Genomic DNA, 12,508 nt, shown 5'->3' on the forward strand with positions numbered 1-12,508 from the left:
GGATTGTTCAATAACACCACATTTCACTTGAGGTCATTATATCCCCCAGTTCTCTTGTGGTTGTGAAAATGTGAGACAGGCAGTGGGACTTTGGGCCAGTCCACTCCCAGAGGGTCAGTTCAACCAGAGGCCAGTGGACAGGGGCCATTTCAAGCATCCAGCTTTAATGGTTATTGAGACTGAGGGCTTCGCCAGTGCCTTACATAGTATACCACCAGCACTGACTACAACATTGTGTCACGCTACCTCCCAGCTGAGACAACATACTACTAGAACAACAGCGTCTCTATAAGTGTAATGAAGCATGAACTGCAGTCCAGTGATGGATGTGAGGTCAACCGCTTGCATCTGCCATACTCAGCCTTACTATTGACCAGTTCTGTGGTAATGAGCAATTCTTGTTGTCATTTTCAATTAGAGCTGCAAACATTAGTGGATTAATTGAAATATTGATTGACAGGCAAGTATTCTGCAACTAGCTTGGGCTGTGGGAAATGTTATTAATGAAATGATGAATTGAATAAAACAATGGGCAGAATAATTGATAATGAATATAGATTATTTCCAACTATCAGTGGTAGAGCCAACCAAATGGGGACAGAAATCTCTAGTCTATGTCTTTATCTGTGTGCAGCACCATTTCCCAAATGAGTCCCAAATGTTCTGTTTTTTGTCTATTCATGCCCTGCACTATCATTTGCTCTTTCCTGCTATAAATCTCTCCCTGTTGATGAGTTGGGTGGGTTCTCTACTAGTGATGTGTTCAAAGCCCAGACTGGCTCTGAGCCTGCCTGAGGAAAAGAGGATGGGTGGGTGGACACTGGAAAATGCAGTGATAATGGACAAAGGAGAGAAAGTGCAAAAGAACGAGTGGCCTATGTGACCACCGGAAAACACAGTGAAGCCCTGTTTATGTAGTGGGTTTTGTTCCAGTTGGTAGATATCAGTTGGCTGCAGGGACACAGGTTGTCTATGGAGGTGTGTGTGTGTGTGCGCGTGTGTGTATGTGTGTGTGTATGTGTGTATGTATGCGTGTGTGTGTGTGTGTGTGTGTGAGTGAGTGTGAGCGAGTGATTGAGTGTGAGTGATTGAGTGTGTGATTGATGCGACTGTTAGAAGCCAGACCCACCAAGCCGCCTTCAAAGAGCTGAGAGTAACTGTAATGGACAGAAGAGATTGAAAAACGACATCAGTATCTGCTTTTCCCATGTACGTCTTTCGGCACTGTCATCTCATGAAGACATGGAATTTGATCGCATTTAGCTTTTTGTTTTAATTCTGTATTGTTTCCAAACCCGATGCCAAATTAAACAGTTGTGGTCTTAGATGGAGCCGCCAAAAAAGCAACGCTATCTGTCAGAGACAGCGCCAACAGGTTGAAAAAAAAGATCCATGTGTTTCCTTAGCTGAAATCTTAGCTGTGGCCCTGTATATTGCTTTCAGCAAAATGACTAAAAGTAAATAATATTTAATGAAAGAGTGTGTGTCAACCGTCCTTTTAAACCAATTTAGATCGTTTTGGGCTTCATCAGTATACTGTAGGTCGGCATCATATCCAGACTGTATGATCTTCTGATAATCTGCAGTGTAATCATCAGTCTTTGCGTCAGGCGTCCATTGGGGAAAGATGATAAATGACTTTAATCACCCACACTGTTACATGACACTTATTTCTTTGAGGTTTAAAATTAAGTTTTGTGTCTATGGCGGGACACATTTTTTTCAACAGCATTGTTATTTGTGCTCTCTGTAGAAAGATGTGAAGGACGTGTTCACAGCCATCACGTTCGAGGTGTCTTACAGCCTGGGGACGCACGTGCTGACGGGACACCAAGAGCGAGACCTGCCAGCACTTACTCCAGTGCTACGATGGAGGAAAGGAAACAAGATTGCAGAAAGGAATGAGGTAATACATTGGGATGAAATTATGTGGTGTTTAGGATCAACATTGTTTAAATAAGTAGAAACTCTCTTTAGTTAAGGTGGCATTTATTTTCCTTTGGTTTGACCTTGACATTTAATGGATGATTAATGCTTCTATCAATGAATAGAAAATGCTAGCCTCCAAATTAGGTTAATATTATATTGTTCTGACTCTGAGCAAGAAAAATGAACCTCAAAGATAATTTGTTAATTTTTAATTTAAACCTCTTCCGAACTTATTTTTTGATTTATATTCGTAAATAATTTAGGTACAGTATACTCCTTCACTTTGATATAAAAATGCTTTTGTTCAGACGTGCTACAGATGAAGATAAGCGCAATTTCACTCTAAAATTAAAGTTATTTTTTAACTAATTCAGATTCTGATTCTTCTAAATTGATTATGAAGAACAAAGCTGACCACAGAAGGAATGAAGGAAATAGCTCAAATTGGTGTTATAATGATTTGGTGTGGGTTACCAGCTTATTATTGTCTGTGTTAGCTTTTCTTGAATTGGCTCCAAACAGACTGATTCATTTATTTTTTTTGCAACCACCTCTAACCTGCCCCACATGTGTTTCCCCACTGTCTGCACTTCTTGAAAAACTGAGGGATTTGCATCTTTCAGCACCTACAGAATCCATTTATCTGAAGTTCATCATCGTAACATCAAACTTTTATCGCTTGACTTAAGTTTCCTGTCATTATTTTGTCTCAAACCAAAGACCCTCCTCTGTCTGATTTAAAGAGAGATCAGATAGAGTCAAAATGTTGGTTCTACTAGATACAAATCTACTGGATAGCTCCAACAACACCACAATACTGCCCCCTAGTCCCCTTAATGGGGAGTATGTGTGTTCAGTTCATGGACAGCATGAGGTCATATGAACTTTGTACTTTACTCTTTTTCTTCTTCAGACTTGGTTCGAGAAGAACTGCTTGTCGGACGACTGTGCTGCAGACCTGAGGCTTCATGGGAAACTGTTGCTCTCTGGGTAAAAACCTTAGACTTCACAGTTGAGATTCCTTCTCTGTCTTGGCTTGTTCTTCTTCTTCTTCTCTAGGAAGCAAGCTGATGTCATAGGCCATGTGGGTGTGGGTAGTGGGACTATTACGCATGCTTGGAGAATATCCATATGTTTTCCTATACTTTGGGAGTTCCCTTTCTTTTTATTGTGTATCTTTCTCTCGCTGTATATGAGGCATGCTGTCACATACGGCTTGCATCTGTCAGGGTTAGCAGTAGTCATCTTTATACATATATTCTTTGTTTCCCTCCAAAATCTCAGGTCACTCGTCTTTCTTTCCTTATACTTTAAAGTAAACATTTCAAAATAAAACAAACTTAGTTAATATGAATATTTGCTCAATGCTCCTCCTGTGACAACCCACAGTTGGTCACAAGAAGTTTATTTATTTTCTCAAATGCATTGTTTCCTTTATGTTCCCATCAGGTTGCACAGCGAACACCATTTGGCACTTGGAGGAGTTAAGAACATTTCTTTGAACCTGACTATCTCTAACGCTGGGGATGACGCCTACGACACCAACATCTACTTCAACTTCTCCAGAGAGGTTTTCTACATCAACTTCTGGCAGAAGGTCTGTTACTATTGTCACTCTTAAAGTATGTGCTGTTTATTTACTAGAGTGTGCATGTTTTGTTTCTGAAATGTATTTGGTTGTTTGGCTGAAAAGATGTGGATAAAGCGGAGAGATAACGTCATCAGCTCTCCACTAAGATGTACATTTTCTTAAAGACGGTTTATATATAAAGGACTGTGTCAGGAGTGCAGTCTAAACAACAAAGCATACAAAAGGACAGACCTGTGAGAGGACGGATTAAGTAAAAGCCTTTGGCATCCCTGCAGATTTAAGGATGAAGAGCAGGATAGCAGCAGCTGTCCTATCTCACCGCTCCTCCATAGCTAACCTGTCACACGCTTCTTTGACTCATTCAAAGCAGACAAACCATGTCAACAAAATATGAGCTGTGTGCATGAGAACAAATCAGAACAAACATACTTCATATTCCCACGAGCTTGACTTATGTACCGTTCAAATCACATGTCAAAAAGGGCCATATTTAATGCAGGCATGTAAAGTGAGGAATATGACTGACCTTCATGGCCTGCTCCTCACACTCTTTGACGTCTAACAGAAAATGATTTCAGCATTCTGTGACTGTTAAAGAAATATCTACCTACCACCATCCCACAATATGAGAGATTTTCTTGAGACCACGTTGTACTGTATGTGGATGGATTTCACAGCAGCTGATCGTCTCTGCACACGTCTGTTTGTTCACTTGTTAAATAGGTGCCACGTCAGTCAGAGCGCTCTGACACAAGCTTCCACCGGCTCAGCAGATGCTAGCGGGGACATCATCCATCATATAGGCTCTCCCCCTCATAATGGACCTCTTGTTTATCCTCCAGCTGGGTTTTGGAACCCCTATGATGGATAAGATCATATCTCTGTAAAGCACACAACCCGTGACACAATTTAAACACCCCCCCCCCAACAAGGATGAAATTGAATTTAAATAGAATGCATGCTTCAGGCAAATATAAGAAAAACAGTGATTCAGTTTGAGGTTCACAGCTAATCGAATGAACTCATTAAGTATCAGGTTACCAGCAGCCACAGTTCAGGAAGCTGATAAGTCAGGGTGGCCTGCTGCACAAAGGGAGCTAGAAGTGAACAGTATAAAGAGATGACAAAGAGGCCACCGAGCTGATTTACTGCCGTATGCTCTTTGAGACATTTCTTATTAATACTGGAGAAGTCCAAGGTGATGATGTGACCCCTTTTTGTTAAAGTTAAGGTCAGCTCCCAATCCGCCCCTGAGGCTTTTTCTCCAGTGAGCGAAGCGTGAACTTGTACTCCCCCTCATATTTAAGAGCGGGGTGGGTTATCTGTCTGTTGTTCTTGAAACACAAGCTGTCAGAAAGCTGTGGAGGTGAATTGGTTTCAGGAGCACTGCCTTCACTCCCGTGGGATTCAAAGACACCGGCTTCTGTTTTCTCTCTTCTATTTTTCATCTCTGAAGTGCTCGGTTCTTTTTTTGTGGCAGTTGTTTTGTACCATAGTCATTCTGGCAGTGGTTTATACTTCACTACTCCAATACATTTACCTGAAAGCCATAGTTACTAGTTAATTTGCAGGTTAAGATTTTACCTACAAAATATACTTGCCTCTAAATCATGATTAAACCACACAGTAATCTATAATTGGCAGTGGCAGTTTTTGGCTTTCAAAATCAATACCATAATATAGATGGGTGTTTGTCCAACAATGATTTACAGTAAGTCGCAATGTAACAACTGTAATTCCAAAGTACTTATTTTACATTCAATGTAAATATATACCACTGCATAATGAGTTATTTTACTTATAGTACTTTAAGTACATTTTGCCGGGTTTGACCTCTAGCTATCCCAGTAAGAGCGTGCGCCCCGTGTAGGGTCCTTTGCAGCGGCCCAGGTTCGAATCCGTCCTGGCCCTTTCCTGTCTATCCGCTGTCACTCTAAATAAAGGGGAAAAGCCCCAAAAAGTAATCTTTAAGTACATTTTGCTGATGATTCTAGTAGTGAAATTTTGATTGCAGGACTTTTACTTGTAATGGAGTATTATCATGGTACTTTTCCTACTACCACAGTTTTCTGGGGATTTAACTGTTATAATAAGCATTGTGGTGAAAAGCCTTGCAATTGGGAATGCAACTGAGAAATGTGTGAAGTTGTGAATTTCAGGGGACCTTCACACACTAAGAATATACGAATCACTGATTTTCTTCACTGGCTGTGAAGTGCAGCTTTGTACATGCTATGGAGGCCAAAAGCACATCTTAATCTTCATATCTATCTAGAGCATTTAAAGTAGGCAATGACACTGGCTTGGAAACAGTAGACCAAAGTAAAGCCAAATGTACAAATGCCAAAGTGGATGGAGACATAAAGAGACGTGCAGAAAATGGGCCTCCTGCGAGTTGTCATCCACATTGATGCACTGCTCCAGTAGGTGCTCCAACTGACACTGAAGCAGGGTAAACAATCCTGGGGATATTTAGTGGGTCCGCTATTCATGAAAAAAATCCAGTATTTGTTCCTGACAGAGAAAGAAAGTGAAGAAGTTCTGAACAAACATATTTTGTCACTCTTCTTCCCATGGAGAAAAAGCAGCAAGCCCTATATCTGAGTGCTCTGCTCTCTCAAGGACTGCCAGGTGGATGATGGGTAAACAGGCTGACTTCCCCAATCCTGCCCAGCCCCATGGGACAGGCAGTGTTTGCACAGCAGTATGAAGGAATACAGGAAATAGAGGAAATTCCATCATTGCCATTTGGGTCCCCAGCCCTCCCCCCCCCTGAGGGCTCGCCATAGTCTCCATGCAAAGGGAAGCACTGCTCATTTAAGTTTACTAAATGAAGATGGAGGGAACAGCCACACCTTGGATTTACACTGGGAAGGGGAATAGTAGTGTGGATGATACTGTAGATGGATGTCTACCTTTAAATATGTCAGCAAAGCCAACCTTCACACCTCTTTTCTTTTTCACATTTGGAAACATGCTATAAACACGTCAGGCACAGATGTGACAGCAGCCGATGCATGCAGACGTTTTGTTTGTCTTACCTTAAGCCCACTGCTGAATCTTCCAGGAGCGCTAAACTAGTCTCTCTCTTTTTTTTTTACTGTTGAAGTTGTAAAGTATCTCTGCCCTCTTTTGTGCTCATAGCACACAAGCTCAGCCAACAGCCTCTCAGTGAACTCTCACTTAAAGAATTCTTACTCCTCGCAGGGTCAAGGCCCAAGTGTTTACACAGTGCAGCCGGTGAAGCTCCATGTTGTTTGGACAAGCTTCCAAACACACAGCCTGGACGTTGTCCAATTACCCTCCTGCTAGGACGTGTGTGTGCCATCACTGCTATGTACATTCTTTGTTTAACCTAATTTAGAACTTCAATAAGATATGAGAACCTATTCTTTTACAGAAGTCTCCTTCTAACAATAAATTTTGATCTTACTGCAAATGTTGGCAGGTGTGTGTGTGTGTGTGTGTTTCTTCATGTGTTTTTAAGGGCCAGGCTGCTATATTTTAAATTATTTTACCACCCATGCCATTGCTGATGCTTTTGCCTCATAACCCATTAAAACAGTCACAAACAGTCACAGTCTGCGTCTCGACTACTTTGTCCTTCTCTTGGAGTCACCCACTCTGTCTCCAGTCTATCTGTCTTTATCACCTCCTCTCATTCTCTGTCTATCTGTCTTTTTGTAGGAAGAGAAGGGTATTTCCTGTGGACTTGTCGATTTGGACTTCCTCAAATGCAGCGTGGGATTTCCCTTCATGAGAGCTCAGACTAAGGTAACTCCAACCAAGATAGCAATTGGAATGCACAATGTCAAAACTACATGCCTATATACATAACTTCTTGACACAATGCAAACCCCTGGTTTATTCTTTTTCTCTCCAGTATCATTTTGCAGTGATTTTTGACACGAGTCAGCTCTCTGGGGAAAATGATACATTGCAGTTCTTAGTTCAAGCTAAAAGGTAAATATCAACAGTCTCAAATTGTAGTGCATACCTAACAATAGTTATTTTGTTTCCTGTGAAAGATACCAAAAGGCTGATTTAACCCCACTAGTAGAGTGCCCGTTGAAAATATGTCTGTTTGGAACTGGCCAAATGCTTGGCCTGGGGTATTGCTGCTTGTAGAATTCTTTAAAACCAAATTGTACCCTCAAAATTGCTTAATGAAGGACCCCAAACCACTTAACATGCAACCCCATTGTATAGCCTACTACTGACCTACTTTGCAGATTCAGAATGTAATCACAAAATATTACATAAAAATGTGAAGAACTCAGACATTAGAGTCATGGACTCATGGCAGCCCCACCTGGCCCGTTGACAGAGCTAATCAGCACATCTGCGTTCATCAACCATCAGATCCAGTCTGTTTGTGTTTGTGTTTGTGTGTGAGAGAGAGAGAGAGAGAGAGAGAAAGACAGACAGACACACACACATACACACACACGCACACGCACACGCACGTTGTCTCGTGTTGTATGATTGTTAACAAATATAACATTTCAGCAGAGGTGTTCCTCTCCGTACAGGTTAAATGGCTTGATGGTTAAGGGTGAAGTTGGGGATTAGATGTGCAGGGGTGTTTTGGGGACGGTCATGTTATTAATGTTGGTAGTCAGCAGTAGACTTAATTAACCAAACCTGGGGTGAGTCTGATGAAAACTGCTGTGTCTGCTGGGTTTCAGCTCTGAGATTTCATGACATTGCACAGCGCTCTGAAGGAATAATCTTGGAGATTACGTTACGTTCTGCCTCTGTTTAGAAGTGGGGAATGTAGGCTACAGCTCACAGCAACTCAATACTATACAGTGTCTGGCTTATATCCAGCAATCATGTAGCTAACGGAAGCAGGAAAAGACTCAAAGGTGGTGACACTGTTGTAAAGCGTTCTGCATTCAGCATCTGTGTGTGACGTGCAAGTTTCTATTCCCCCAAACATGGAACACATACACACACATACATACATACAGATATGTCTCGCTTTTTCAAATAGATAAGTGTGCCCAACTTTATGTCCTCTAGAGTCCACTAGACATGCAATTTATTTTTTCTTTGGACTTTAATTTTGTATATGGTAGTTGATTTTCAATACAAAATGACTGAATCACTTTATTGTTCCTTGTTTGTTGCAGTGCCAATCCTGAGCACAAACTCTCTGATAACATTTTGGATCTGTCCATCCCTCTGGTTCATGAGACCGACACAACTATTACTGGGTAAGAACAAGACAAACCATAACTGTTATGCAAACTTAAAACTGAAACCAGCTTGAACTGGTTTCCCATCTGTTCGCTGTTGGGAGAAGAGGGAGTGCTTTTGTAAGTATGGAGCATGTAAACTTGAAAAGCCTTATCTCTGCAGGCTTTATCAAAGCTCCGCTTTACAGATAAGGGAAAGAGATGTAAAACAGCCTACATCTGCCAGAAGTCTGACATCCGATAAAGCTGCTATGTGTGCTGTCTTTAATGTGAAGGGATGTAACAGAGCTAAGCTGGACACATCTGACTCATATCTCAACTGCTAAAGAAAACTCTGCTGTACAGCTAATAACAGGATATTTTCTATCTCTCTTCTGAACACTGTGGCTGTTGTCCGCAGCGTGGTGACGCCGAGCTCCTTTGTGTACGGAAACTCCATCGATGCCTCGCGCTTCGTCCAGTTGGAAGACATGGAGTGCAACTTTCAGCCTCTCAATCTCACTTTTCAGGTACTGTTCGCACAGACTATGTAGGATTTTCAGCATTTTTACATGCCCCTCTATGCATTCACTTCTCTTTTCCTTTGTCTCCATCTTTCTTCCTCTCTTTGTGATGTGGTTCCAGGCCATAAACAAGGGGCCCAGTAGGCTGCCCGGCTCCACTGTGGACATCAGGATACCCAATCGGCTGGCTGGCAGCGGAGCTGACATGTTCCACATCATTGAAACACAGGTAGATGCCAGCAGCAGTCTATCGCCATCATTTATCCAACCCCAATCCTTATTTGTTAGTGTATTCACCTGCGTTATATTTTTTAGCTCATTTATCCAACCTATGCCCGTCAGTCTTGCTTCTTTTCATGGCACAGCTGCTTGCCTGTATCCACCTCAGAGTACACTTTTATAGGGCTGCAGCTAGCGATTATTTCACTCAATTTGATTATCAAAATAGTTGACAATTCATTTTATATTTGATTAATCGATAAATCTTTGCAGCGCTACACTCTTATGTACATAAACTGCTAAACTGGTAGGGTTCTTTATTTGTTTATTTCTTTAAGCATTTTAGCCATTTATTTGTGACAAGACATCTTAGACATGAAACGGGAGAGAGAGGGATATGACATGCAGCAAAGGGCCCCAGGTCTGAATGAATCTGTGGCCGCTGCATTAAGGACCGTGTCTCTTTACATGGGTGCGCCCCACCAAGTGAGCTAACTAGGCACCCCTGGTGGGCTTGTTGTCATGGCATGGCTTTTGGGTGCTTAGTGAGGTACCACTGGGCCAGTGAAAATCTAAGCAAAAGTGTTTGCAATGCACATTTTGCATTGAAGTGCTCATATTTTGCTCATCTTCAGGTTCATAATTGTATTTAGATGTTGTACCAGAATAGGTTTACATGGTTTAATTTTCAAAAAACACCATGTTTTTGTTGTACCCCACATTGCTGCAGCTCCTCTTTTCACCCTGTGTGTTGAGCTCTCCATTTTAGCTACAGAGTGAGGCATCACATTCAATTCCATCTTTGTTGGGAGTCACACATGCGCAGTAGCTAGGTAAGGACTACTACCCAATCAGATGCAGAGTGTGAGGGCGGGCCACTCTAGCAGCTAGGCGAGCATTATAACATGTGTAAGTAAAGGCTGGACTACAACAGAGCTGTTTGGAGCTGTTGGTGAACAGTGCTTTCTGTTGAAGTAGGTAACTCCCTTTGAGGGGGACTTTGGGCTTTTTCACTTTGTAAACTTATAACGTGCACAAAAAAGATATATAACATAATTAAGGAAAGGGAAAAAGCCCAAATGCATAATATGAGCACTTTAAAGAAACACAATACTCCCACTGGGTTTAATGTTTTCTCAACCCTTGCATTGCTCCTTTCATATAGGTAGATCATGGGGGAGCTCAAACTGTTAATTGTATTTGCTGTGAATGGGCAGGCAGGCTGACTGTATCCCACCCTCCTTCAGGACATCTGGAATCACTTCCAGGGGATCAGACAGCTTGCACGAAACGGGGGAATGGGACACCTGCAGAGCTGGCTACTGCGCAGTACCATCCTCAGCCTAGAAATACGCATCATTAATGCCATTAGCACTGCATCTAGCCTGTGGCCCATCGGACAGTTGCACACTTATATTTTATAGCCTGGTGTACAGATATATACTTACATTTTATGCAGACCTCTATTTGTTCAGACATGATATACAAGTTACTGGCTGTTGCGCCCCGTGGACTAGTTTTTCTGCCCAAAATCTTTCAGCCATTATTTAATGTGAACATGTCTGTTCTCATGAGGTTTAAAGTTAGTGTAGCCTATGAATCTTCACACCAGCAAAGGCAGCAGGAACACAGGACATGAGAAAGCAAAGCAATAAAAGCTCAGACCTGCTGGGTGGCAACAGAGCCGGCAATCAGGAAAGCCAGAGGAGATTTCCACCTCCAGCGCTTCAGGTTGGACTGAGGAGAGGGAAAAGGGGAAGTGCTCCCTGGGGGCTGGGCAGTAAACCAGACACCTCTAAATCACTCCATATGGGAAATCTGTGTGGGAGGGGTACCAGCTTTTTGTTGAGAGAACTTCCTCTGAGCCCTCGAGACTCATAACAATTGTGGGATTGCACTAATTCAAATCCATCTTTGCAACATGAACATAACAAAACTCCTTTTTTATCTCAAATCTGTTATACTTGTAACTTAAGTTATCTCTTTTTCATCTTTTTATTTACCCAGATTTTGTCTTGCTATTGTTTGGCGCACTGTTTAGCTCTCTGGTGTCTTATTGACCTCTAGATAGCCTGCCTTTACTTTGCCTTGTCTGTCAAATCACTTTGTAAACTCTGTTTTTAGAGGTGCTATATAAGTAAGTGTATTATAATTACTATTCTAACTAATGTTCTCTGGATACGATTTTACTTAAAATCTTAGTCAACACAACTCTACCACTGCCCTGTTTCAGGTGGCTGAGGGTCGAGGGAACTGCACTCCTCACAGGAACCCGACGCCGTGCACCATTCCCCAGGACAGAGAGAGCATCTTCCACTCCATATTTGCCTTCTTCACCAAATCAGGACGCAAAGTCTTGGTAAATATGCACCTCTCGTGTTGCCCTTTGACATTTCAGAGGTCCCCTACTGTGAGGGTTCCTGTTTTTTGTTTGTTTTTTAGTCAGCGCAACATCTGTTTATCACACTTTCTCCTGCTCTTTCCCCCTGCTTCTTATCTGTCTTTCTTTAAAAGGATTGTGACCGCCCTGGAAGAGCCTGCATGACTATTTCCTGCAGTCTGGGCCCGCAATTAAAAGAAGAAGCTTTGAGCATAGATATAAAACTTCTACTTAACACAGAAATTCTCAAAAGGGTAACAAAAACATTTTTAACAGCTTTTTATATTTAGTTGCAGGTTGTTTGATTGATTCCAATAGTAACAGTAATCCGGCATCTCTCAACACACAGGATAGTTCCTCTGTGATCCAGTTTGTGACGAGGGGCAACGTGCAAGTCAATGAAAGGGCAGTGGAGGTGCCTAAGGGCCTGCCAGAGGACATTTCTGTGAGTACATTATGAATTATTAATTCACCATCAGTACACAAAATGACTACATTGAACATCACAATAAGGAGATGTCTCGTAGCTTCTGAGTTTACTGTACAGACATGAGTACAGACCATGGTGCTGTGGTTAGACAACCCTTGAGCCGCTGACATGAGCTCGGGGAACAGCTGGGGACTGTGGCTATAATGCACGGTGGCACTTCTATCAGCATCTTTTTGGGATCCTCAGCTGTGTTCA

At 42.1% G+C, this 12,508-nt stretch overlaps 1 protein-coding gene across 1 annotated transcript in view; it reads left to right on the forward strand.

The window, feature by feature from the left end:
* itga9 (integrin, alpha 9) overlaps nucleotides 1-12,508 on the forward strand; it is a 48,098-nt gene that overhangs the window by 29,241 nt on the left and 6,349 nt on the right. Inside the window, exons 16-26 of the mRNA XM_034898362.1 lie at nucleotides 1,754-1,906; nucleotides 2,843-2,919; nucleotides 3,379-3,526; nucleotides 7,208-7,294; nucleotides 7,404-7,483; nucleotides 8,656-8,739; nucleotides 9,122-9,230; nucleotides 9,346-9,453; nucleotides 11,677-11,802; nucleotides 11,958-12,077; nucleotides 12,173-12,268. Of these exons, the coding sequence (XP_034754253.1) occupies nucleotides 1,754-1,906; nucleotides 2,843-2,919; nucleotides 3,379-3,526; nucleotides 7,208-7,294; nucleotides 7,404-7,483; nucleotides 8,656-8,739; nucleotides 9,122-9,230; nucleotides 9,346-9,453; nucleotides 11,677-11,802; nucleotides 11,958-12,077; nucleotides 12,173-12,268 (1,188 nt within the window). The remainder of the gene's footprint in view (nucleotides 1-1,753; nucleotides 1,907-2,842; nucleotides 2,920-3,378; nucleotides 3,527-7,207; nucleotides 7,295-7,403; nucleotides 7,484-8,655; nucleotides 8,740-9,121; nucleotides 9,231-9,345; nucleotides 9,454-11,676; nucleotides 11,803-11,957; nucleotides 12,078-12,172; nucleotides 12,269-12,508) is intronic.

This window comes from Etheostoma cragini, chromosome 17, assembly GCF_013103735.1.
Source record: "Etheostoma cragini isolate CJK2018 chromosome 17, CSU_Ecrag_1.0, whole genome shotgun sequence".
In the NCBI taxonomy this organism is placed as follows: Eukaryota; Metazoa; Chordata; class Actinopteri; order Perciformes; family Percidae; genus Etheostoma; species Etheostoma cragini.